Source organism: Heloderma suspectum, chromosome 5 (assembly GCF_057233095.1).
Source record: "Heloderma suspectum isolate Gila_16-S chromosome 5, 16-S_ref, whole genome shotgun sequence".
NCBI classification, from domain to species: Eukaryota; Metazoa; Chordata; class Lepidosauria; order Squamata; family Helodermatidae; genus Heloderma; species Heloderma suspectum.
This window is the reverse complement of record NC_139462.1, coordinates 79870411-79897975: the sequence shown is the minus strand read 5'-3', so window position 1 is coordinate 79897975 and position 27565 is coordinate 79870411. Positions and strand designations below refer to the sequence as shown.

The window sequence follows — 27565 nt, the reverse complement described above, 5'->3', positions numbered from 1 at the left end:
GGCAACTGTTCTGTGGAGTAACCCAGGGCATGATCCTGTCACCTATGTTTTGTACCATCTATGTGAAACCATTGGATGTGGTCATTATGGGATTTGGTGCAAGGGGTCATCAGTACATGGATGGCACCCAGTTCAGTTTCTGTTAGATCTGAGTGAAGTGTGGCTGCGCATGACCTGGACTGGTGCCTAGAACAATGCCTTGGGTTCCTTAAGGAGGAAAAAAGGTGGGATATAAATGAATGAATGAATGAATGAATGAAAATGAATGAATGAATGAATGAATGAATGAATGAATGAATGAATGCAGTGGTGGGCTGGATGAGGGCTAACTAACTGAAACTAGGTCGGTCCAAAATAAAATCTCCCTCATCCATGATTTGATGGTGGATGAGGGGGCTGACCTGGTATGTATTACTGAGATCTGGGTGGGGGAACTGGGAGGGGTTACTCTTTCCCAGCTGTGCCCTCCTGGGTACTCAGTGCAGCACCAACACCGACTCGAGGGTCGGGAAGGGGGGGGGTTGCCATGGTCTATAGGAATTCAATCCCTCTCTCCAGGCTTCCTGCTCATTCAAGTGCAGATTTTGAGTGCTTGTACCTTGTGTTGGGTACCTGGGACAGATTAGGGATTCTGTTGGTGTACCGCCCACCCCGCTGCCCATCAGACTCCCTGCCTGAGCTGACAGAGGTGGTCTCAGACTTGGTGTTGAGGACCCCTAGGATGATGGTCCTGGGGGATCTCAACTTCCATGCTGAGGCTGCTCTGGGGTGGCTCAGGACTTCATGGCCACCATGACAACCATGGGGCTGTCCCAACATGTCATGTAAACACATGTAAAAGGATACATGCTTGATCTGGCTTTCTCAACTGGGCAGGAGGATGGTGATCTGAAAGTGGAGGAATTAACATCTACCTTTGTCATGGTCAGATCACTTCCTGTTGAGGTTTAGACTCTTGGCAGCCTTCCCCTTCTGCAAGGGTGGGGGGCCTACTAAAATGGTCCGCCCCCAGAGGCTAATGGATTCCAATGGATTCCAGAGGGCTCTGGGGGATGCCGGTATGGCTGGTGGAGATGACTCAGGAGGTTGACATGATTGTGCCCAGGCACCCTCTCCCTCTGAGCAGAGCCCAGCCAGCTCCTTGGTATATACCTGAGCTGAGGGCAATGAAGCAAGAGGGGAAATGGCTAGAACACAGGTGGAGGAAAAATCATGCTGAGTCTGACTGAACACAGGTAAGAGCTCACTATCAAGCCTTCTCTGTGGCGGTGAGGGTGGCAAAGAGACAGTTCTTTTCCACCAGGCCACCAGCATTGCATCTTCTCAGTGTCGCCCAGCAGAGCTTTTCTGAGTGGTTCACAGCTTGTTACATTCTGGGCTAGGGAGAGAGACTGTGGAACCCTCGGTTGCACACTGTGATGAGTTTGCATGCATGGCACTTTGAAGATAACGTCACTCAGATTTGCCATGAATTGGACACCACGATTAATGCAGTTCCATTGGTAGAGGCGTTCAGAGCAGTTTTGTTGGATTAGTTTCAGTTATTGAGGCCTGAGGATGCAGACAAGGTGTCTGGCCAAGTCCGATCGACCACTTGTGTGCTTGAGCATTGCCCTTCATGGCTTATTAAATTTTTTTTATTAAATCAAACAAGGAGGGGATGTCTGGCTGGGTCCAGGAGGTTGTAAATTCTTCCTTGAGAGAGGGAGTGGTGCCGGCTGCTTTAAAAGAGGTGGTAATTAGACCACTCCTGAAAAAGCCGAACCTTGACCTGGAGGATATTAACAATTATAGGCCAGTGGCCAACATCCCTTTCTTGGGCAAGATGTTTGAGTGGGTGGTTGTAGGACAGCTTCAGGCACTCTTGAATGAAATGGATTATCTAGATCCATCTCAATCGGGCTTCAGGCCTGGTTTTGGAATGGAAACTGCCTTGGTCACCCTGTGGGATGACCTCTGCTGGGACAGGGACAGGGGGAGTGCGACCCTGTTGATTTTCCTGGACCTCTCAACAGCTTTTGATACCATCAACCATGGTATCCTTCTGGATAGGTTGTCTGGGAGTTGGGAGTTGGGATACGGTTGGGAGTTGGAGGCACTGCACTACAGTGGCTCCGCTCCTACTTGGATGGCCGACTCCAGAAGGTGGTGCTGGGGGATTATTGCTCTGTGCCATGGCAATTGTGCCATGGGGTTCCACAGGGGTCTATTTTATCCCCCATGCTGTTTAACATCTACATGAAACTGCTGGGGGAAGTTATCCAGAGGTGTGGGCTGAGGTGCCATCAATATGCGGATGATACCCAGCTCTACCTCTCTTTTTTATCAAACCAAGGTGAGGCAGTGGCTGTTCTGAATCAGTGCCTAGGCACGGTAATGGACTGGATGAGGGCCAATAAACTGAAACTCAATCCAGAGTCCAGACAAGACAGAGGTACTGTTAGTGGGTGGTTCGTCTGCCCGGCTAGGTGATATTCAACCTGTTCTGGAGGGGATTGCACTCCGCCTAAAGGATCAGGTTTGTAGTTTGGGGGTGTTCTTGGATCCAGAACTGTCACTTGAGGCACAGGTGAACTCAGTGGCACGGAGCACTTTTTATCAGCTTAGGCTGGTATACCAACTACGCCCTTATCTGGACAGAGATAGCCTAGCTACAGTTATCCATGCTCTGATAACTTCTCGTCTGGATTACTGCAATGCGTTATACATGGGGCTGCCTTTGAAAATGGTCCAGAAACTACAGCTGGTCTAAAATAGGGCAGCAACATTGTTAACAGGGACTGGCCAACGAGCTCATATTATGCCAGTACTTTTCCAGCTGCACTGGCTGCCAGTCCATTTCCAGGCCCAATTCAAAGTGCTGGTATTAACATTCAAAGCCCTTAATGGCTTGGGGCCAGGTTACCTGAAGGATCACCTCCTCCCATATGTGCCTGCCTGGATCTTAAGATCATCCTCAGCGGCCCTTCTCTGTGAGCCCCTGCCAAAGGAAGTGAGGTGGGTGGCTACTAGGAGGAGGGCTTTTTCTGTCGTGGCACCCTAGCTGTGGAATGAGCTCCCTAGTAGGGATGTACGAAAGTCACTTACCTTTTTGCAGATTCTGTTCATGGGGGGGGAGGCGTTCTATCCCTCCCCCCGGAATCCTCGACGGGGGGGAGGCGATCCGGCCCTCTCCCCTGGAATCCTCGATGGCTGGATGTGCTCCGTGGCGGCTCCGCTGAGCAGCCAGCCAGCCAGGCCCAGGCCAGGGCCATCCACTGCTGGATTTCCAGCCACGGAGGGCTCTGGGTAAAAAAAAAAAAAAAAAAAGCGTACGTAAATGGCGGTGGCTATGGCCGCCACCATTTGCGTTCCTTATTTTTCGCCGTCTTAGTCTACATAAATATTTACATAGACTAAGATGAAGACAAGAAAGGGGAATGCAAATAGCATACTGGGTGCTATTTGTGTTCCCCTTTCTTGTCTTCATCTTAGTCTACGTAAATATTTACATAGACTAAGACAGCAAAAAATAAGGAACGCAAATGGCGGCGGCCATAGCCGCTGCCATTTGCATACGCATTGTTTGTTTTTTTAACCCAGCCGTGATAGGCTACGTAAGTCTTTACGTAGCCTATCACTGATGTAAAAAAAAAAAAGACGCGACTGCAAATGGCGGTGGCGGCAGCCGGTCGGAAGACCAGCCGCCGCCGCTGCAGCCGCCGCCATCCAGAACATCTGCCCCAGGTAAGTCTCATCCCGGGGGGGATCCGCGGGGGGTGGCAGGCCGTTCCGCCATGGATTTCGGGAACCCAAATGCACTGGCATTCGGCCTCACTAAGATCCGTGGCAGAATTCTCTGACATCCCCACTCCCTAGTGAGGTTCACCTGGCACCTACAGTGTATTCTTTCTGGCACCAGTTTTTTATTTTTCCAGGCATTTTAGCATTTGAGCTTTCTAGACTTTTAGTTTTGCTGTTTTAAATCTGTATTTTAAATCACTGCATTGCTGCTAGGTTTTATTCTGGTTTTATTCTAGTTGTATTGTTATACTGTGGTTTTAACATTTTACATATTTTATATTGTTTTATTGTGTGCTCTTTGGTTTTAATTTTTGTGAACCGCCCGGAGAGCTTTGGCTATTGGGTGGTATATAAATGAAATACATACATATATAAATATTGACTCCTCATAAGACAGGGACTCTGTGGATGGGCAGATCCTGGACCCAGGAGTTGAGTAATTTATCTGTCCTGCATGGACAGGGACATAGCCTGCTGGTGTCTTGGATTCATTTTGGTCACTGAAGACCCAACTAGCCTTGGTGGCATAGAGCACCTATAACAAGCTTTGGCTGGTATGACAGCTAAGACCATTACAGATCCGACATCGCATGGCCCCAGTGATCTATGCATTGGTAATCTCAAGACTAGACTATTGTAATGCCTGTTACTGCCCTTAAGATTGGTTTGGAAGATGCAGCTGGTGCAGAATGAGGTAGCTAGGATGCTCAGTGAAGTTTCCTACCACACACATGTAATAATAATAATAATAATAATAATAATAGATTTATATACTACTTACCATATTTTAAAAAAATATCTCTAAGCAATTTACAGAGGAAGTTCATTAAAATACATTAAAATATCACTCCTGTGCCGAAAGTTCAGCACTGGCTGCCTGTTAGCTACCATGCCATGTTCAAGGTGTTACTGCTTGTGTATAATGCCCTAAACAGCTCAGGACCAGGTTATCTAAGAAGCATTCTTCTTCTATATAGGTATTTATTTCTGAGGGAGAGACCTTGCTTACCATACCATAGCTTAGGGATGTACAGATTGTGTAAAATCCATTCCATCTGGATTTCATAGGTCCATCGCCTTTTGTTCCATCATCTACTCATCGGTGGTATTGGATTTTTGTTTTGTCTCCAGATTTGTGCAAATTCACCCGTGCAGAAATGTGCACATTCCCACAAAATGCACATATCTCCCTCAAATGTGCATTTTCATGCTTTAGCCTATGGAGGAAATGTACATTTTTGGATGTTTTTTTTTTAATGGGTATTTTTCTATGATGAAATTTGTGCAAAATTCCCAAAGTTTAGAAAAAGTGGTCTGCAAGTCCAGGGGAAAAACTAGTCTGCTGCGGAATCTGTGGGTCAGATTCATAAAAATCCAAACTCATTTGGTTCCATTGCGGATTTTTCCAATATACCTACCACGGCCTTCTGATGCTCACTTGGTCATGGTGCAAGGGAGGGCCTCTTCTATTTTGGTTCTCATGATATGGGATGACCTCCCCATCAAGATCAGGTGGGGTTCTAGTGTGGCTTGTTTCCACTGACACCTAAAGACATATCTGTTTGCACAGGCATTTTCCTGACCATAAGTATTGCCAGGTAGCCCTGGTTATTTTAATGATATATTTTAATGTTCTTAATTTCTAATTGTTTTCTTAATTTGTTTTATTTGATGTTGTTATGATTTTACTTTGTGAACTGCTTTGGGATTTTTTTAAAAAGGAAAACAGTATATACATTTTCTGAAGAAAAATACTCTAGCAGCAAAGGAGTTTCCTGCGACCATTCAAATGCACAATAGAAAAACTGAATTCCAGCCCTCCACAATCAACATGTTCATGATAGGTTAGAAACTGGTTTATCATTGGTAAGAACAATAAAAACTTGTTTTATTGTTAATGTATCACAAATATGTTGACTGTGGAGAGTTAGAGTTCAGTTCTCTATTGCTCACTTGAATGGTAGGAGTAAACTCCTTTTGTTGGATTAAAGATCTACATGGTTTTGTAGGAGAATGTGTATGTCTTTGTGAAGCTACCAGTTTATAAAATAAATACATTTATTTTGAAGACTTTTATCAATAAAAAATAATATGTTACAGTTACCTATATATTAGGATTGCTAGCTTCAGACCCTCTATGAAAGCCCAAATGACTTTAAGGCTGCAATTCTCAACTAGGGAGCAAATCCCATCACTCATGCAATAAGGATAATGTAGAAATGACTTCACAGTTGCAGGAAAAACTGGAGTCATTTGTGTCTTCAAGAGACAAAGGACCTCTCTCAAAGTCTGGGCCTAGCAGCCCTGCAACATGCACAGATGAATGTAAACATGCATTTCATCCAGATACAAACTCCCTCAACCACACACAAGTATATGCACACAAATAACTCCCACCATCATCTGAGTAAGAAGGAGGCACATAGTTGAAACGTGTATCCCTTTGAAGCATGTATCACCAACATACCAGTTTCTTCCCATCTGTCCAATATAAAATAGGTAAATCCAGGTAGCTGGACTTTAAGTATAAATCCATGTAAATATAGAAAATACGCTATCCAGATGTCTTGGACCACAATTTCCTCATCCCTGGCCATTGGCCATTCCACCTGGGGCTGATGGGAACTGTAGTCAGTGTAGAGCCAGTGTAGTGTAGTGGTGAGAGTGATGGACTGGGAGCCAGGAGATCCGGGTTCTAGTCCCCACTTGGCCATGGAAGCTCACTGGGTGACTTTGGGCCAGTCACAGACTCTCAGCCCAACCTACCTCACAGGGTTGTTGTTGTGAGGATACAACGGTGAGGAGGAGGATAATGTAAGCCGCCTTGAGTTCCTTGCGAGAGGGAGAAAGGCGGGGTATAAATGCAATAAATAAATAAATAAATAAATAAATAGTCCAAAACATCTGAAGGGCACCAGTCTGGATAAGGCTGATTTAATATTCAGTTATTTCCAGTCAATGTCTCCTTAGATTCTGTATGCACCATAACTACATCTTATAGATGCCAAACAGAGCACATACTTGCTTATCTGCAACATCAGGAAGTTTCCAAGCTTCATAGACTTCTTTCTGAAACAAACCTCCCAAAAGTTAGAACATTTTATGGTTGATGTCTCCAAGGTGGAAGAGGAACCAAAATGTTTCCTATCCATCCATGAAACTTGGCTCTCCAATGCCAAGTTACTGGAATTTCTCTTGGCCACCTCCTAGGGTGGTCAGGTGTCCTCTTTTACAAAGGACAGTCTTCTCTTCGAAGGGATGCCTATCCATTCCCAGTTTAAAGACAAAGAACCATAAGAATGGTTTTCCATCAACAGTTAGCACCTGAACAGCTGACTGAACTAGTAGACATGCCGGGCACTAGTCACAGTCTTCCACACTATGGTGAAATTTGCTGTATTTCTAATTAAATTATAGTAATTATTTCTAAATGTGCGTATATGCAGATTTTATACAAATTACTGACCTATTTTTTGGTGATGCATTTTCACTTTTTTGATGATTCGTAAGTGCCCACCCTACTTCCATCCATTTTTCTCCCATTAATTCTAGGCACTCAGATCTGGAAATCTATGTTGGGGTGTGTGTGTGTGTGTGTGTGTGTGTGTGTTAAAAAGAGTCATTCATAAAGATATACATCACAAGGGGAGTGTGATTCCATTCCTGCGGCATATGCAAAACTTCCATCAACAGCAACGGGACCATAATTGCAACGAATGAACCTAAAATGCCTTTATTTTGTGCATCCACTCATTAACAGAGCCTTCTTTTAGAAAGACAGTATATAAGGAAACAGGGAAATTCTTCACAGCAAACTACCTAGGAGCAAAATATGTCGCATTAGTTCCTTGTAGTTTCCTTGCAATGTTTTGTTTTCCTGTCATATAGCCGCTAACTGTGTTTTTACTTACCCCTTCACTTGCCAATGTTACAGTAACTAGAAGTGATCTACAGTGGTGCTAGGCTAGCAGAGTCTCTACTGTGAGCATGATTTTGTGATTTTAATACAGGTTTAGAAGTATCAAAAGCTGGCCTTGATGTAATTATTTATCAGTTTTGTATCCCTAACCTCTGTTGCAAAATCCATGGAACACATGGCTTTTCCCCATGTACTAGTGCAGGTTTGTAATCCTCAGTTAAAACACAACTTCTCTTAGCAAACATTCTGTTAGGGAATCTCCGTCACCAGGGTTCTTGAACAATTGGCATTGATTCACTGCCAGCAGTCTTAATACTGCCTGCAAACATGAACACTTGAAACATGCACCTGTTGTCCACATGAACATACAGAAATAAATACAAAAAAGGGAAGCTTTTATGGAATTATGCTCCTTGTATTTTCATTGTCCACGTCCTGGAGCTATTTAACACATTTCCACATATTGCTCCTATTAAAACTGTCATGAATTGAGTTACTTGGCATTTGGCTTTAGCTAGTTCCCAAACTCTGCTTCTTTTTTCAAATCATTTTGTTCCTATTACATCAGTAGTTCACAAGTATATACTCATTGCATGCCATATTATTATTCCCTCACAAGGCCTCTCTCTTTGCTTTGGCAGCATCGAGAATTTGTGCAAAATTTATTCTAGATAATGCAGTTGACTGTTCTGGGGATGCCTTGATTTAATGGTTTCTTTATCTGTCTTAACTCTCATATTATAATTATCCATTTAAATATGGAAGCAGTTTAATTTAAATTAATTTAAGGGTGCAATCCTAACTAGATAGGTGGCCACCTCTGACCTTGGAGGTGACCACCTATCCAAAGCAAGGCAGGAGAGGCACGGGAGGGGGATCATTCCCTCCGCCCCTCTCCTGCCTTGCTATTTTTCACTAGACAGCCATTTTAGGCTGTCAAGCGACCGGGAGGGGGGGCGACCGGGAGAGGAAGCTGCTGTACAACACATTGGATGTGTTCCACTCTCCCCACCCCAGAACACCCCCCAGAATGCCCCTTTTCAGTCACTCCACACTCCTCTTCCAAGCACGGAGGATGGGGCTTCTCTGTGCTGCCTCTGAGGTAGCACAGACGAGGGGGGTGGTCAGTTTTCCGGGAACTCGAGCGTGGGCTCTGAGGTTGGTTCCCAGAAATGAGCATATCCTATGGCCCTCTAGGCAGTGTCTAGTGGCCATAGGATTGCTCCCTTAATTAATTTTAAATAATGTATTGCAAATCTATTTTAATGTTGACCATTTTAGATTTTGATTTTCTGCTGTAGTTATCTTAATTTGTTCTAGCTGCTTTATATATGTGAATGGCCTATGGCCACAAGAATAAAGCAAACAAGCTGTTACTATTCCTAGGATCAATATCCCATCCACCTTTTCACTGAGGGTCAAAACAGACATTGCTTTAAGTCTGTGTCTAGCAGCTATGTCCATTTTCCATTTTTACTCTAGAATAGGTACAAGAGCCCCAATCTGGACAGGCACCCTAGTGTGAGGGGCAGCTTTTAAGATCTTGATCAGAACCCCTGTGCCTCCTCTAGATTAAAGATGAACAAAAGTTGGAGCTGCTAGCCACAGAGTTAAAGTTTTATCTGTTTGGGGACTCAGCTAAGCAGTTAGGAAGAGTATTTTTGTGTATGCCTCAGCTGCTTTCCTGTGTGGGATTTCCCTCTTCCTTTCATACCAGCTGCTTCTCTTTTAAGTATGCACTTTACATACAGGTTAAAAGCCATTATCCCATGAATACCATGCCAAAATAATATTCATCAGGAGAGGATGAACAAACAAGCACTCCTCCATAGTATTGACTCATTCAAAGTACATAGTTTATCACTGGCCACTTGGCCTTGTATGAATGCTGTCATGTCTTACTGCATTTTGCAGGAGCGGCGCTTTATGGCAGAATGCTTCATGTCAACACTACTGCATTGCAGCAGTTTTGCAGCAGTTTTGCAGCCCTTGGATTCTGCAAGATGCACACTTGGGGGGCGGGGGGGACTTACACATCACCAAGAAAATGACAGAGATTTGCATGAAATTTGCATATGAAGATTTATGGATGGATGGAAATTTAGAAAGAATGGCAATAATTTAAATAGAAATACAATAAGCTCACCATAGTGGGGCTGATGGGAAACTTCAAGGTCCCTGCTCTCACTTCTTATGCTTCTTTATCTTTAAACCAGACTTTGGACAGCCCTTCAGAGGATTGTCCTCTGACAACCCTTCAAATAGAGGTCTGTCTTCTGTAGAGTGGGGCACATGGCCACCTGATGCACACGGCATTCAGAAAGTAGTCAGTCCCATTTGCCTCCTGAAGAACAAAGGAGGAGGTAGGCCTCATATCAAACAAGCTGAGATAAGATGAGAAATAAAAACATAAGAGCCATGCTGGATCAGACCAAGGGTCCATCTAGTCCAGCATTCTGTTCACACAGTGGCCAACCAGCTATCCATGGAAACCCACAAGCAGGACATGAGTGCAATACCACCCTCCCACCTACGTTCCCCAGCAACTGTTGTACATAAGCATTCTGCCTCTGATATTGGAGGTAGCATATAGCCATCAGGACTAGTAGCCTTTGATAGCCTTCTCCTCCAGGAATTATCCCATGAATAATTTTTATCCCCCTTTTAAAAGCCAACCAAGTGGTGGACATCATTACATCTTGTTGTTGTATTGCACCAGTTTTGGATTTTCCAAACAGTTGTACCAATAAATATTTCATCAGAAAGCACTGGAGGGCCTCAGACTGTTCTGCTGTTCCCACAACACCATACGTGAAATGCTCAAAAAAAATTTTTAGAGCAAAGTAGCACTTGTGTGAAACTCAGGGCATTGTGGTGACTTTACATCCTTATTTCCAGTCTGTTCTGTAGGCTAAAGGTGAAAGAAGAAACTATGACACCTTTTCCTGCTCTTCTAGTACATATTTCTTGGAAATATTCTATAAAGACAATTCATTTTCTGGTCTGCTTTTTATTGGTAGCAAACTGTGGTGTAATATTGGGGGGATGGTAGTGTGTGGTCTGGCTGGCTGGCTAATGTCTACATGGCCTGGTTTGTGGCTGAAAGTAATTGGGATTCCATTCACTTTCATCATTGGTTTTGGTCCCCTGGGTTGAGGTATTGTTACTCTCATTGCTCTAATTACTCCTTTGACCAACCTCTCCATCTCTTGAGTGGGTAGAAATCACAAACAAGGAGCAGGATCGCCTTGTACCAGCCTTCCCCAACCTAGTGTCCTCCAGATGTGTTGGACTACAACTCCCAGCATCCCCATCCAGCCACAAACTGTCCTGAGAATTTACATCCCATTAAAAGTGTGAATTTTGCTTTTGCTTTTAGTTTGGTGGCCACAAAGGAAACAGACAGTGCAAGATCTCGTAGCACATCAATGTCTCCATCGGATTTCCTGGATAAATTAATGGGTAGGATGTCTGGCTACGATGCAAGAATCCGGCCAAACTTCAAAGGTAAATTCATCTCCCAGGTATCCATTTGACAATAACATTTTCATTTGTGCACAGAGATGCTTCGAGTAAAATTATTTTGGAAGCGAGAGATATACACATTTAGCTAACAATCTGGAAGGTGGCATTGATCTTTTACACTTCAACAAAAACCTGTTTTTCTGGTCTGTTGCAATTTCTGGACAATTTGCAGTGCCAAAGTTCAGTTAGAGTGCAGAGGATTCTTATAACATTTGTGGATGACAGAAACATAGTAGAAGCTGGATACCTACAAGAAAAACACAAGATGTTCATAGCAAAGGTTTTGTTTGAAAAGCAGTGTTCTTTCAAGTAACAAACAGTGAATATGTCGACCAAAATAATAAGCACTAAGGAATTTTGCATGTTATCGATGCCATACAATTCTGCAATATGCCTGATCCTAAGGATCAAACTAGATATGAGAGCTGTGTCACACAGATGGGGCGGGGGGGGGGTCAAGGCAAGGTTGTTTTCCAACCTCCTGACCTTGTCCTGGCCAGTCTCAAACCCTCACAAAAGCCAGGTAGCTAAAACAACAAAGAGTCTTGTTACACCTTAAACATTTACACATTTCTTATGGGTATGTCTCACTGCTGACACTAGTCTTACTGTTCAGACCATCAGGATGGTCTTAGCCACCCATGAAAAGATACATTACACCAAATTAGTAAAAGAAAATAAATTTCAATTAATATGGGGAAATGTTCTTGAATTATCTACAGGGTAATATGATCCACCACAAGGCCAGCAAAGAGATGCGCATGACACATTATTTATCTTTCTTTTTTCTATGTAACTATTCATTCATCCAGTCTTTGCTTAATGAATTTACTTATGTACATGAAACCTCTGCTCTTTAAATGCAGGGTGATATAAAGAAAGGAGAGGAAAACCTAAAGAGGAGAGAATGGGGACAGAGGGTAGAAGGGAGTGAGGGTTTACTGTTTGTATTGTATTAGAAAATGGAAAAACCCTAATAAGCTGTTAATAATAAAACAACCCCCACTCAAACCATATTATCTGGTTATTGGTATTAACAAGCATAACCAAAGCAGTTAGCTAGGAGTAGTCACAGGGTGAAAACCAATGCACCATGTTGTTGTTTATTCATTCATTCCGACTCTTCGTGACTTCATGGACCAGCCCACGCCAGAGCTTCCTGTCAGCTGTCGCCACCCCCAGCTCACCCAAGGTCGAGCCCGTCACCTCCAGAATATCATCCATCCACCTTGCCCTTGGTCGGCCCCTCTTCCTTTTGCCTTCCACTTTCCCTAGCATCAGCATCTTCTCCAGGGTATCCTGTCTTCTCATGATGTGGCCAAAGTACTTCAGTTTTGCCTTTCATATCATTCCCTCAAGTGAGCTGTCTGGCTTTATTTCCTGGAGTATGGACTGGTTTGATCTTCTTGCAGTCCAAATTTTCCTCCAGCAGCACAGTTCAAAAGCATCTATCTTCCTTCGCTCAGCCTTCCTTATGGTCCAGCTCTCGCAGCCATAGGTTACTACGGGGAATACCATTGCTTTAACTATGCGGACCTTTGTTGTCAGTGTGATGTCTCTGCTCTTCGCTATTTTATCAAGATTTGTCATTGCTCTCCTCCCAAGAAGTAAACGTCTTCTGATTTCCTGGCTGCAGTCAGCATCTGCAGTAATCTTTGCGCCTAGAAAGACAAAGTCTGTCACTGCCTCCACATTTTCTCCTTCTATTTGCCAGTTATCTATCAGTCAAGGTGGTTGCCATAATCTTGGTTTTTTGAGGTTTAACTGCAACCCAGCTTTTGTTTTGCACTTTCTTCTTTCACCTTCGTCATGAGGTGAATGCACCATATTGCACTGAAAAAGAACATTCATTTATTTGAAAGGAAATCAAAGATTCCCTTTCATTTAAACAGAAAAGAGTGAAAGTATAACAGGCAACAAACTTTAAAAAGAGACATACAAGATTCCGTAGGCAAATTCCATTCTACCCTGCCTGGCAAAGTTGGCATAACATGCATGGTCTCCAAAACTTACATTGTTCCAAGAATCATTTTGGTTCAAGCAGTTGGATGCCAGAGGTTTGGTAAGATGACCAAATGCAGAGCTATTAGGACTAAAATGTCCTCTGCCACACAGCTCAGAACATCCTGGGAAGTGAAAGCAATTGTTAACATAAGACTCCAAACAAATCTGAAAAGGTGTTCATAGTTCTCACTGAGATTGTATACTTGCACCAGGACTGTACTACTTCATACTGTAGGTCAGTAGGTCAACCCTACGGCTGCATACGGCCCTTGATGTAATATCATGTGGTTCTTGGCCTGATTTCAAAAGACCTCTGAAAGCAATCCGACCTCGGGCAAGAGTGACCTGTCCCTTCCCAGCAGCCCACTGTGGAGAAGGAGAGAGAGAAAAACAGAGAAGGTGCTGTCAGGACGAGAGACTGAGGGGTTGGCAGAGAGGGGGTGGGAGGATGGCAGAAAGAGAAAGAAAAGGGGTGGGCCCATCCACCTTTGGCTCTGACCCAGCCCAACACTGGCTTCATTCCAGAATCTGGCCCCTACCAGAATGTGGCCATCGACACAGAAAAAGGTTGCCCAGCCCTGTTGTGGGTGCACCTGATTGTACCTCTTGCTTCAAAAATATAAAAAATAATTACATGTAGAAAACTTTTGCCTGACGTCTGGTAGGAAGCCTGACATATTTGAGGCAGGAAGTGGCTTTATTTTGTAGAAGGTTTGCTTGTGATAGCTCACTCTTGCCCCCTACCAAGAGGGCAAAAAGAGAGGAAGGAATGGAAGTCATCTTTCCAAGTAGATGGTGAGAGAAAAGAGAATTATTGCAAATAATATTATTAAATATTACTTGAAATCAGGGCTGAACCATAACATTGTGCTGCCTCAGGTGGAGCAGCAAATGGTTCCCCATCCAGTTTCATTGTATCCAAAGCCAACCAAATTATTTTTGGCACCTGAGGCAGAAAATCCCACAAACACCTTCCATGGCAGTAAAAACATTACTAACAGAAGCCCTACTGATTTCAGTGGATCTACTTTAAGTATGACTAAGACCATATATCAACCCAATAATAAGAAGTTAATAACTATTTGCTCCCTTTTCATGACACCAAAAGCTGCTACCTGAGGCAGTCACCTCCCTCTGCTTAATTGTACAGCTGCCCCTTATTGCAAGAAAAATAAGAACAGCAACAACTCTATTCAGAGTTAAACCCATCACTGGCAAATAGCACATGACATGGCAAACCTACTCTTCCAATATGCATACACACAGGAAGTGAAATGGTGAATTGGCAAAGAGTATTTTGACATAACGGGTAGTATCCAATACTTCCACTGTACCTCTGTGTGTTCTGTTGCACTGGCGTGATGCACTGTGGCAGTAACAGGAACTAGTGCTTCCTAAAGGAACCCCAGAAATGCTTGTTTCCAGAACTGGACCCATCAGTCCACTGACCTCCCCTTTTCCAGAAATTAGTGTTTCAACTCATTTCCAATTGCTTCGGGAAATGCTAGGTTCCCATTGTGCTAGTGGTAGGTGCTGCTACCATGTGGGCAGCACTGGATACTGCCCTCTGTTTCCTTGTGGAATCTAAGCAGGGAAAGAAAAAGAGAAAATAGAAGTTTAAATCTTCCCTGGATGACTGCACCTTCCTATTCATGCCCATTCCACAATTTAATAATCTTTTCTAATTATTAACATTGTTTTGAGTTAAGCAGTAAAACATGTATGTGCAGGCTGGTAGTACCCACAAAATGGCTACTAGATGGAGGTGTTGTTGTTGGTTTTTTTATCATTCCACATAGTGACCCAGTGAGTTTACACAGTAACATAACACCATTTCTTGCAGGAAGCCATTTGTACAAATCTCAAAACCCAAATGTTTTGCAGGGGAGTGGGCTGAATTCCTCCATCAGCAGAGCAGCTCAGCAAATCACTTCACACAAACAGCTTCTTAGCAATGGCAAGTAATTTAATGCAGCTTCCATAGGCAGCTGTTCCACATGTACTGATCCTCAGATAGTAGGGGTTTTTTTTTCTTGATGAGGAAAAAGAAGTAGGATGGTACATAAGTGAACTTGCACAGTTACATAAGACACATGCTTCTAATGTTACTATCCTGATGTTATGTCTGTATCATCTTCCTAACTGCTTTGTCTTCCCCACCCCTGCCATGGCTTTGTTGGTCAAGCTGTTCTCATTTGCTTACCATAGTTATTCCCATTACCACATAAACTTCAAGTTCAAACCAAGGTAAAGTCACACTCTACAGAAGATTACTCCTTCTGGCAAATAATATTAGGCAATACACTCTTTCCCATTTTTTTCTGAATCTTTTAAAGATTTCTGAAAAGGCATTAGTAGAAAGCTTAAGGCTTAGTGGTTCATTTGGTGATTGGATTGTGGTGCTTATCATGGACACTGTGCAATTACACTCATCTGGTAGGCTACAGAATGGAACAGGGCCAATGTTCAGCCATTAGTGGATTCTGCTAGATGTTTCCTAAATATCAAAAGATTGGGAGCCTCCTTTTGTCAATCACTGGGATGTGAAAAAGACGAAAACCAAATTTGACTCTTCTTTCCTCCTTCTTAAGAATGTGCTTTGCAAATCTTCTGAACAATTATGTAGCTTAAACCGTATCTTCCAAGAGTGATTCCCATTTATGGCTGAGAAGAAGCATTCCCTGCACTGCCTTTTGCAACGTTCATATGCAACTATGAGAGCAAATACAAGCAATTAGAATGTTGTATCATTTTGGACTCCTCAGCAAGATAACACAGTTCGAAAGATAAATCTAGAAATTGTTTTTGTCATCCAATCAATATAAGAATTATTCATACAAACAAATTTGATTTTAAAAATTAAAATTATTGCAAAGTCTATTAGGGGTTTGAATCAGATTCAGATAAACCCTGAAACCTGAGACAAACTGGGCAGTCAGAGAAAATCAGGATTCATCTGAACTGACGTGGGCTCCCTCAGAAACACTCCAAAGCAAGTCTGGGTACTTCTGAAGCTTTGTGAGTGATTTAGGGATTGGTAGACAGTGTATCTCCAAAAATTGATACATCCTCCCCATACTTTCCTTATAAGGCCAAGGCCAAGGTGTGGGGAGAGGGAAGTCAGTTTTGTGACTGACAATTCTAGCTTCCAATCTCAGAGAATGATTTTATGATGGCTCTCATAGTGTTTTCAGGGGGGGATGTGGAAGTAATTTATCAACTTGCTTCCAATCTGTTCTGTGCTTTTTGCTAGTTCCCACTTCTGAGCAGAAACATTAAAGAGTTGTGTGGTAGAGTTTTGGAGGGTTTTGGCTTGTATTTCTTATTCTTACCAGCACCTAAAACAGTTTCCTCCCTTCTTTTAACCAATCCCTTGCTCTATTTCATTTCCAATCCAGTTCTTTCCTAAAATCCATTTCTTAATGCTTTTGATTTATCTTGCTGTTGTTTGCATGCATCTATCTTGAAGGTTAGTTGTTAGTAGTGTTACATAGGCAGTGTCATTTCCCTTATCCCTAACTCCCACACACATCCACAGACATTTTTGTCCCTTGCTGTTTACCTTTGATTTTGATTTAAGTTCAGCATCATCTGTTTTGATCTGTGTGGGTCTCTGTAATACAAAACTTTAGTTTCTCTATTTCCTTTGTGTTGGGTGTTTTGTATTTGACTTACAAACACATAGTGTACTGAATAGTTTGCAGTATATAGTGTGCACAAGCATTTTATTATAAACGCATGAATAAAGGATTACAGATTGACTTCAGTGCCAATTGAGCAAAACACCAAACCAACACAAAAGAAGACTTAAACTGCTTTCTTTCACTTTAGTCCCTACACCTGTCCTTCTGAAATTTTTCAGGTTTCTTGCCTAGGGAGACCTCCATGGCATATCATTTTCATAGTAATTCCCCACAAAAAGCATAGAAGGATAAGCACATCTTTTGGGGAAATACCCAGAGTATACATTTTGATTTTCCATGAAAACCCTTGCACCTATTCACCTGAAATTCAGCAGGTTGCATCCCTTTAGAAGGGGCAACCATCTCTGAAAACCTCATCCATGTCTGCCTTGAAATAAAGAAGTTATAGACAAGATGTAACAGCTATTTGCACAAAACCTGGTGCCCCTTTTTGTTTGAAATTTGACAGCTTTCACACCCTCAAAGAGAGCTACTGTGCCTGCAAATTTCATCCAGTTCTGTCCAAAGACAGATTCTGATTCAGACCTGAGTTTACTTAGGTGGCTTCCTAAATGGTCTGAGCTGATTGTGAGCAGAGATAGGTTAAAGAAGATGCAGACAACAAGCTTGGGTTGAAAATTGGGCCACATTTATTGAAATAGCTGCAAAGGGGTAACTAGGACGGGCATCTAACTGTGTCAGCGGCTAGCTGGCACTTCTTGGGCTAAAACACACCCAGCCTGAGGGGTGGCAGTGATCTCGCCATCCCTCGGGACTGCCCCTTCTGGGGGAGGTAGACCTTCCAGTGTCACCCCCAACCCGGTGCCGCACAACACCTGGGTGAGTGAGTAGGGTTGGTCTCCCAGGCAACCCTTATCCCCCCGCCGAGCCGCACAACCCGTTCAGGGGGCCTCAGGCATCACCTGTCACCATAAGGTGCCTCTGCATGCACACCATCCCTGCTTTCCTGTTTTTGCCTGTCCTAGCCGCCAACTGGAATGTGACCGATGATAAAGACCATATTCCCTTACAGGACACACTCGACCCGCAAAACAGTGTGACATCGGCAAAAAAGATGCACAGTAATAGGCCAATCAAACTGTGAGCCAAAAAATTCCTACATGGCTCCCAAAAGGGCAACCAGTAAGAAACCCACACAGCTTAGGGGAGAGTGGGAGGGAGCTGCGTCGAGCCAGACAGCTGAGATTGGGAGGGGGAGCTGAGTTTAAGGCAGCTCAGCCTGCCCCTCCCTGCATGGTGGTGCCACTGGGGTGCACCAATCAGAGGCCCCTACGTCTTGTCACCCCACCCGCCCGCAATGCCCCCCCTTTCTGCCAAACAAGCTGGCGCCGGGGTGAGGGCATATCTAGCTGTTTTCTGAATCACCAAAGTGGTGTCTGAACTGAATCTTTTGGTCGGTACATGCCCCTGAAATCTATCATACAAAAATATTGTAGAACTAATTATCCATTTGACACAAACTTCATAGAATATCCATTCCAGCAACTTCATGACATATATTTAAAAGTTTTGGTCCTATATGAAGTATAAAACAACATACCTTTGAGACAGTTCATGAAGGTTTTTCAAGCACTTTCAGGCAGTCAGACTATTTTTCCATACACTTTCAATTAATTTAATTATTGCCAGGTGCACTGTTTTCTTACTATTGGCTTCCAGGTAGTAAAGCATTAGCAGCAACAAAACTGTTTATACCTTATGACAGGCTAGCTCATTACTAATAAGCTAAAAAATCTTCTCCTTTTAGCCTAAAGCAAAATGGTGGCAAGCACTCTTGTAACCCTCTAGTGATTCCACTACTTTATTCATTCAGACATAATATGATGGTTGTTCCTGGATCTTGTATTTAACAAAGTTCTTTTTCACCTCACATGTTAACTCCCATTATTATCCCAGAATGACCTTCGGTTCAATTTAATTTCCCTAGAATCAGATATGTACATATTATTAACCTCAAAATGCATTAGTATCCTTCATACTTATAAGCACTGTAGGCAATATGTAATTATTCCCATTTTACAGATATGGGTCTCAGGCTGGGATGCACAGTTCCTGAAGGCCACTCAGTGGTTGATGGCAGAATGAGTATTAAACCAGGACAGGGCTGGCCCAAAGTATTTTACTACCTGAGGCAAAGAACAAGATGGAGCCACCCTCCATTCCATGTACAAAAGCCAACTGCACTGGCAATCAAATCTTACTTCAGCACTGGCAGTAAGATATCTGTCCTGTCTGAATTGGTTCAGGGTGCTCAGAGGCGCTGAAACCAGAAAGGCATGTGCAAGAGAGGAGGATCAACACAAGATCCCTGTCCGGACAAGTCTGGTCAGATCCAACCAGGTCCAGTCAAGTGGGGTCAAGTCTGGTTTGGTGTGCTGAATAGCAAGATTAGACCAGGTAGGGACTTCCAGAACCTTGGCCAGCTCCAAGTTAGCTGAGTCTCAAACCAGGGAAACTGTTGACTCAGCAATAGTCAAAGGCTTTCTGAAGTCTTATAAAGGCCAGCAGCTTAAGCCCTGCAGTTAGCTCCACCCCCTCAGAGAAGCAGCTTGTTTCTTAAAGTGCTAAAGCTGATTTGTACTGCTGGCTCCTACAGAGTGGGGGTGGTGAAGGCTAGAATGGGGAAGTGTCCTCTGTGTCTGAGGAGTCAGGTAGAGGCACATCCTCTGGCCTGGAAGGCCCTGGCATAGCAGCAGTTGTGTTAATGGAGGGAGTCTGCCCTGCTTCTGAGTCCTCCTCAGAGTCAGAGGATGGGTCAAGGCTGGGGAATATGACAATATCCTCCACCACACCTGAGGGTAGCAGGCAAGTTTAGAGGATGCAGGACAGGCTGTGTTGCTTACACAGCTCTATCTTCCAAGAGAGGAGAATGTCTGAGAGGCTCATGAGGAACAGCTGGGTGAGGTTGCCACTGCTGCCTGAGGCAGTTGCTGCAGCCCACCTAGTGGTAGGGCCAGCCCTGAACCAGGAACTCAGCATCCTAGTGCGACCTTCTCCTTCACTCCTCCTCCCTGTAGGGAGTGTGTTAACGTGCATAATGGGCTATGAAAGGTCAAGTTAACAGAAAATTTAGTATGAACACCAGGAATTAAGTGACTGGCATGTTTGTTGTTTCATAAGAATCAGGGCTGATAAGGATACAGTGAACAAAGGGACACCAAAAGGTATAAAACAAACAAAATAGTTTATGCTATAACTAAGAAGTTAAAAACTACTGTGGAGCTTGTTTTCTCAAAAATTCAGTTTTAATCTTGCATCGCCAATACAAAACAACAGGTTTAGAAACAGAGTAAGAGCACATTACAGTGCAACCATAGTCAAGCATTTAGGGAGAGTGGTGCTGAAGACCATATGCATAACTTCCTTGTTGAAGTCAATTAGACTGAGACCTTAACTTTGTAAAATATTGACTGCATAATAGACTTGAACGACATTTAATCTGTTGAATGGTCTCATCCTTTTTTGAGAGATCCCCAGGAATATCAGATGCAAAAGCTTGACTTTGCCTATAGCTATAGTCCTCTTTCACCTGTGGACTGTCCCTGTGTTCTGATTCTTCATGAACTGAACTACTGTGCTAACAACAGTGAGCTCCTGAGCTTGGCTTTAAAGCTGGATTAAGTATCTCAGTTTTAGATTCTACCCAAAAAACACACTTGTCCATATGTCAAGTTTAGGGAAGAGTGGAAAGGAAATAAATACTTCAGGGTGTTTTTGTTAACTCCTCCTTGAGGGTCCTTCATTGTTCCTGTTGTCCTTGTTCCTAACCTTTAGATTTTCCTTCCTGCTGGATGATCGACCGAAAATCTTTTAACTGGTTACTATATAAAAGGACTATTGAAGCAATTGGAAACTAATTGTGGAATTTTATTTTTTTTAGCTGGGTTGCTGGGTTGATTTTTTTCTTCCCAGAACCCCGCAAAGGCCTCATACTGAGCTGCACACATTGGGAAAATCAGAAATTAGGCCTGAGTTACCATCTAGGTGGCCAGCCAGCTAGCTAACTGCAGTGTGCACAGGAGTGTTTCTGCTCCTCTGGGGCTGCTTTCATCCTTTGCCATCAAGTACTCAAGAAAAAGAAGAAAAATAGCCAATATGATTGTGAGTATAGCCAGTGCCTTAAAAGAGTAAAGGTTAATGTAGGATAGATATTTTTCAGATCACTCTAAGTTATCTCTATGTTTCACCCTTTAGCAATTAGCACCCAATCCTGGTCTCCTTGTCATAATAAGTGCAGAATAAACCAACTCTTACTTCTTACTGCAGGCAAGCAAACATGCTTCTTTATTGCTGGCTGGGTGGAGAACATGACTGACACTGAAGTGCAGAGCAAAGAAAAGGCCAAGTCTGACTCTAGCCCATAATTCAAAGTTCTAATATTTAACTTTTCAAGGGTCATGTTACTATACAGGCAGGGTTGTTTTTTGTTTTATGTATTTGTTTTCAGGATCACTTAAGTAATTGTGGGGTGACTGTGATCATGAAAAATCCATCCTCAGGAGAAGTCTTGAGTGAGAAGACTTGTGGGGGCTCTTCCAGATGAGACTTTTGTTGTGCACATGCCCTGCCTTCTTCACTGAATTTTTCAGAGGGACCTATTCTTAAATTTCTCCTGTTCTTAAACAAGCTGTCATTCTTTAAATGGAGGCTGTCATTGTCTGCCATGTCACAAATGAAAAAGATGATTACAAAAAATCCTGGATGTGTGTGTGTGTGTGTGTGTGTGTGTGTGAAGCACAGCTCTTGGGGTGGGGTTCACCCATTTACCCTACCTTGGCTACAGGGCTGCCCCAAATTAGAGATATTCCAGTGCTGCAGAAGGCTGTACACCCAGTGTTATGCTTGTATGCCCTCCTCTCCTATCGAAGATATAATCAGTCCCATTGATATCTCTTCAGCAGTGCAGAAGTACTATGTACACACCTCTAGATTCTGGGTCTAAGTTGGTTTTCATGCTCGCAACACCCTTTTACACAGGTGGAAGGGCATATCTGTCAGTAGAACCAGGGTACAAATACTGGATCCCCCTTGATAGATTTGATCATTGCCTTTAGCCTACCTGCTTCCCAGTCATCTTGAAAATTTGTCGGATATGTTCAAATGCACATGAAACAAATTGCTACACAATCAGGTTTTAGAAGATTTTTTTGTTCTTTTTTGGCACCTCTCCAAAGGTTTGAGGTTAAGGCAGAAAACATGTCTAGACTGTCTTTGACAGATACCTGAGGGAGTGTGTCCTTTTTCTTCTCCTGACAACCCTATCTAAGTTGTCAGGGTGGTAAAATATGATTGGATTTAACTTAAAGGAATAGATCCATTGAAACAGTTTCAGTTTTACTCATTGTGCTATAAGGCTGCAGTCTCCATTGTTCCATTGAAAGTGACAAGCACCGTACCGATTATTATAGATTTTCACAGCACACACTTAGCCAAAAGTACACTGATCTTTCCTTGCACTATCTGAATTCTCTGTTGTTTAGAAATAATACTTCTAGCACTTGGGAAATGGCCAATGAGTGTAAGACAGTATCAGTGCCAATCCATTAAGTTTGTATCACTTATTAATTCATCAAGTTCCTCAAATCGTGTTACTACAGGACTCTCCAGCCTCCTTGGGTCAGTGACCACATTTGGAAATTTGAGGGAGTGTTGTGGTTGCTATTGGGGGCTTGCCCATTCACAAAATGGCTGCCATGGTGGGTATGGCCAGTCAGAAAATACTCATTTTTCAGAATACAACTGGTAAGACTAAAAGAAAAGCAACTTGCCCTAAGAACCTAAGTGCAAGGCAGAGAAGGAGGCTGAGCTCCAAAATACAAAACCACTCTTTTGAACCCAAATAAAATTTGTATGTTCTTACGTAAAGATGGTGCAGGAGGGCAGTGCTTTGCTTTGCAGCATACCAGCCTCCCAGTTAAAAAAAGATAGGAGGGTCAGGGAGCCTGGTGGGTGCCTGTGGGCACATTGTTTCCAAGAGGCACCACATTGGAGACCACAGTGTTACTATTTCTCAAAAGACTGATTTCTTTTTCACCATAATTTAACCTACTAACGTATTTTGACAGCAGTACAAACTTCTGTTTCATGCAAGCTTTGATATCTGCATGTTTTAATTTTCTTTTCAGGGCCTCCAGTAAATGTCACATGCAACATCTTTATAAACAGTTTTGGATCCATTGCAGAAACAACTATGGTAAGATATTCTTTATCACTAAATTTAAATTTCAACTTATTGAGGCTGCAATGATACACACGCTGACTTGGGAGTAAGTACAATTCATCCAAGTAGGACTTACTTCTGAGTAAATCTGCATAACATCAGGCTGCATAACAACTAAGTGGCAGGTCTAAGCTTCTAAACTGAGACAGGCTTTGGGGGGTTAATCACTGGAGTACGGATTATGGCATATGCTTCCATGCACTTACAGGGTTCCTGTATCTCCATTCATTTCATTGGAAGGGGAAGCTTTATTGAATTTTATCATTTTCTCATGCTGTCTTTGGGGGAAATCAGCAGATCAGGCTGACTTCGCTCACTTTAAGTATATGCACTTTTTCTTCTCCAGTGCTTTCTGTGTGGTCAGGCAACATTACTATGCCACTTTGATAACTTTGATATTCTACCCTCTACCCCACCCATCCTCACTTTCCACTCAGGATGATAAAATGATAAAATTAAACCCACAATCTCTTCCTTCCCAGTGTATCTCTCTCCTGAACCTCTTCTCCACCTCCCCCAGCCTTTTGGCATGGCCACCATGCTGTCCTCATCTGACCCCTCCACATGCGCCCGTTAACCTATTCTTTCCTGGCTCCTGATTACTTTCCTGAACTGTTATCTCCCCTTTCACCCCTATCATCACATTCTGTACTGTCTGTGTTCAAAATATGCCACCATCTCCTCCATTCCAAACCTTCCCACATCCACTGTCTAACTACGGATCAACTTTTCTTCTTCCTTTGCCTCCAAACTCAAACCCTTGGAGCATGCTGTTCTTTCCTGATGTCTCTCTTCCTAGTTTACTTGATCCCAGCCCCAAGATCTGCCTTTCACCCTCTTCCCTACACTGAAACTGCCCTTGCTAAGATCACAGACTATCTTCTCATTGCCAAATTCAAGGATTTCAAATCTATCCTTGTTTTCCTTCACATCTCTGCCTTTGATACAGTTGATCACCCTCTCCTCAATTCCTCTCATGCCTTAGGTTTCTGAAACCCTTTTCTTAGCTGGTTCTCCTCCTGTGCATCAGACCATTCACTCAGCTAACATTTCCACTGGCCGTAGCTCCTCATCAGCCTTCCCCATCTCCCTTATTTTGTTCTTGGTCTTGGGTGTCCTCATAGTATCCCACGGTTTTCAGTAAAACCTATATGATTAAGGCACCCAGCTCTACCGCTCTACTGAAGTTCTCTGCCCATCCATCCAGTCTCACATCTATGTCTGCCTGGTTGATTTACCCATTTGGATGTCTCATCACCATCTCAAACACAACATGTCCAAGACAGAACTACTTATCTCTCCTCCCAAGCCTTCCCCTCCTCAGTCCCTCTCCACATCTCTCCACAACATCACCTCTCAGTTTCTTGACAAGGCACATAATGTTGGCATTATCTTTTGATTCTTCTCTCTCCTTTGCTTCCTACATTAAATAATTTGCCAAGTCATGCCACTTCTCCTCATACAACACTGGGGGGGGGGGAATCCCATTTTTCACTATCTCATCGTCTAAAACTCTGGTTCATGATCTGGTCATAACCAGTGCCAACTACTATCTATCTATCATCTATTTATTTATTTATTTATTTATTTATTTATTTCATTTCTATACCGCCCAATAGCTGAAGCTCTCTACATTTGTCTTCTCTCTGGCATTCTTTTTCACACATCAGTCCAAAACTCCACTACCAAAATCATTCACTCTTTCCTCCCACTTAGATCATGTGACCTACACACACATACACACCATCCCTTCACTGACTTGAATTGCATTTCTGTACCTAGCATAAACTCCTTTTCTTTATATTTAATACTTTGTTCAATGTTTTAATGTTAGAATTAGAGGTTAAATTAGGATTCTCTCTCTCTCTCTCTCTCTCTCTCTCTCTCTCTCTCTCTCTCTCTGGATACTTATGATTGTTTAATTTAGAAAACAAATAATTCTAAAAAGGCATTCCATGGTTTTGCTTCATCTACTCTCTGGCCCTTTGTTTGTCATTATCTCCCTTCCCTCCACTCATCCAACTCTAGACTACCACCCTCATTTACCAAAGGTCTTCTGCTCCCTTAAGGACTTTTTTGTTCTTCCTTGTTGCCTCATATGCATGGAACCCTTACATAGAAATAACGGGGATCACTGTCACTGTTTCCAAGTATACGCAAAACCCAGTGGAAAGTGAAAGGACAAGCTCTCCCCAAGTCCCCTGCATCTTCCAGAGGGCTCATGAGAAGGGGTGGGATCTGCCTCTCCCAGCCTGAATGAAGCAATCTCTCTCTCTCCCTTCTCCAAAGTCTCTGTCCTCCAAGTTCTCTGTTGCATCGCTCAGGATGTCATCAGGAAGAGATTAATGGTTGACAACCGTGACTTAGTGATCCCTTTTGTGGAACCACACCTCAGGTCCATGAAGTACATTCTTAGCTATTACATACTCAGTCTTCCCCATTCATTTTAATGAAGTGGGGAGTTCCTCATACACAGAGCTGCTCCTTACATTAAAGTGAATGGAAGCCCATCAGAGCTTTGCATGCAAGGCATCACTGGATTGGAGCAATTCAGGAGCAGTTCCAATATGTTTTGGACAGGACAGGGAAGAGCCCAGGGAATAGGGAGAGGATTACAGATGTATACAGATGTTCCATGCAGATCACACTGGCTCTTTGGTTTCTTGGACTTTAGCAGACCCCCCCCCCCGCCCCAAACACACACATTTTGAGACCTCCTTATTCCATCCCAAGAGCCAGAAAGTCATTCATCTAAAATTTAAAGCTCTCATTTGGCAGGTACATGCAATGCACATCAATCTCTGGGGCACTTGAGTGCAGTCAATGTTTTTCATTACTCCTAGTTTTCAAAAATGACTAGAGAGCCAGCATGGGGTAGTGGTGAGAGTGTTGGACTGGGAGTCAGGAGATCTGGGTTCTAGTCCCCACTCAGTCATGGAAGCTCACTGGGTGACTTTGGGCCTGTCACAGACTCAGCCCAACCTACTTCACAGGGTTGGTGTTGTAAGGATAAAATGGAAAGAAGGGGGATTATGTACTCCGCTTTGGGTTCCTTAAGGAGGGGGGAAAGGCAGGATATAAATACATACATACATACATACATAAATGGCAGCCTGAATGCAGAGGACTGCCAGTGTTCTGTAATAGTTTGCTTCTAAATTATGCATCTATGCAGCGCAAAGGAGGACATTTTTGTGGGCAGCAATGGTCAGATTCTGTCAGAATCAAAGCAATCATTTGGAGAATACAAGCTTGCTTAAAACACACACAGCTCTATCTGTGACCTTTATCTTGGTTTAGCATCTAGATTATTTAACCACTATACCAAAGAAGAATAGCTTTTAAAATTGAAATAGGGCAGTTATATACCTTCATTTTTACTGAGCAGGAGGGTCATCTTGCAGATTCACAATAGATATCATTTTATATGTGTAATCCTTAAATTTCTCTTCTCTTTAGGATGAATTCCTATGTAAATTTGCAGGTCACGGGTTTTTAAAGAAGGCTTTGAATTAGCTGATGTAATATTTCCCTTACATTTTATTATGTTCTAAGTACATTACATATAGGGATCGTAAATGCAAATTCTATATACAGAAGTATCTGTTTCATTTAACTTGTATGTGTGCTTCTCAAACATATATTCAGGATATTTTACCTGAATCAAAGATTACTTTTGCAATCTGTTTTAATTAAATGCCTCTTAATGCATCTAATTTGTTTATTTTAAAATGTATGCACCAAAATCTTTGTGCTTGCTGGGCTAAACAAAAGAATCAACAGTTCTTTTATCAATTCAAAAAGGTGTGTCTTTGGGCATGGGTTCACTTTTTTAAAAAATGAAAGATCTCCAGCTCTTTAAACCCTGGTGGTTAGTGGTTGATTCTGTTGTAATAAATTTATTATTTATTTGTAATGTATTATTATTACTTATTTCATTTCTATACTGCCCAATAGCCAAAGATCTCAGGACGGTTCACAGAAATACACACCACAATACAAGATAATAAAAACATAAGATAAAATCTCTAGCATTCAAAACTTAAAACAATCTGAACAGCTAAAACAGTTACAATAAGATACTGGACCTGATAGAAACAACTGGCATAAATGCCCTATCATATGCTGTCAAATGCCATCAAATGCCTGGGAGGAGAGGACAGTCTTAACCTGGCACTGAAAAGATGACAGCGTTGGTGCCAGGTGGACCTCAGTGGGGAAAGCATTCCATAATTGGGCCGGGGGAGGCACTTTGTTCCTTAAGGCTTTCTACCTTATTATTTATTTAGTTATTGCATTTATATCCTGCCTTTTTTCCTCCTGCAAGGAACCCAAGGTGGCTTACATTATCCTCCTTCTCTCCATTTTATCCTCACAACAACAACCCTGTGAGGTAGGTTGGGCTGAGAG

At 42.8% G+C, this 27565-nt stretch overlaps 1 protein-coding gene across 1 annotated transcript in view; it reads left to right on the top strand.

Annotated features, from left to right (window-relative positions):
* The window catches only part of GLRA3 (glycine receptor alpha 3), a 131108-nt gene that overhangs the window by 22775 nt on the left and 80768 nt on the right, over positions 1 to 27565 (top strand). The window contains exons 2-3 of the mRNA XM_084860294.1: positions 11082 to 11209; positions 23061 to 23128. Coding sequence (XP_084716420.1) covers positions 11082 to 11209; positions 23061 to 23128 — 196 coding nt within the window. The remainder of the gene's footprint in view (positions 1 to 11081; positions 11210 to 23060; positions 23129 to 27565) is intronic.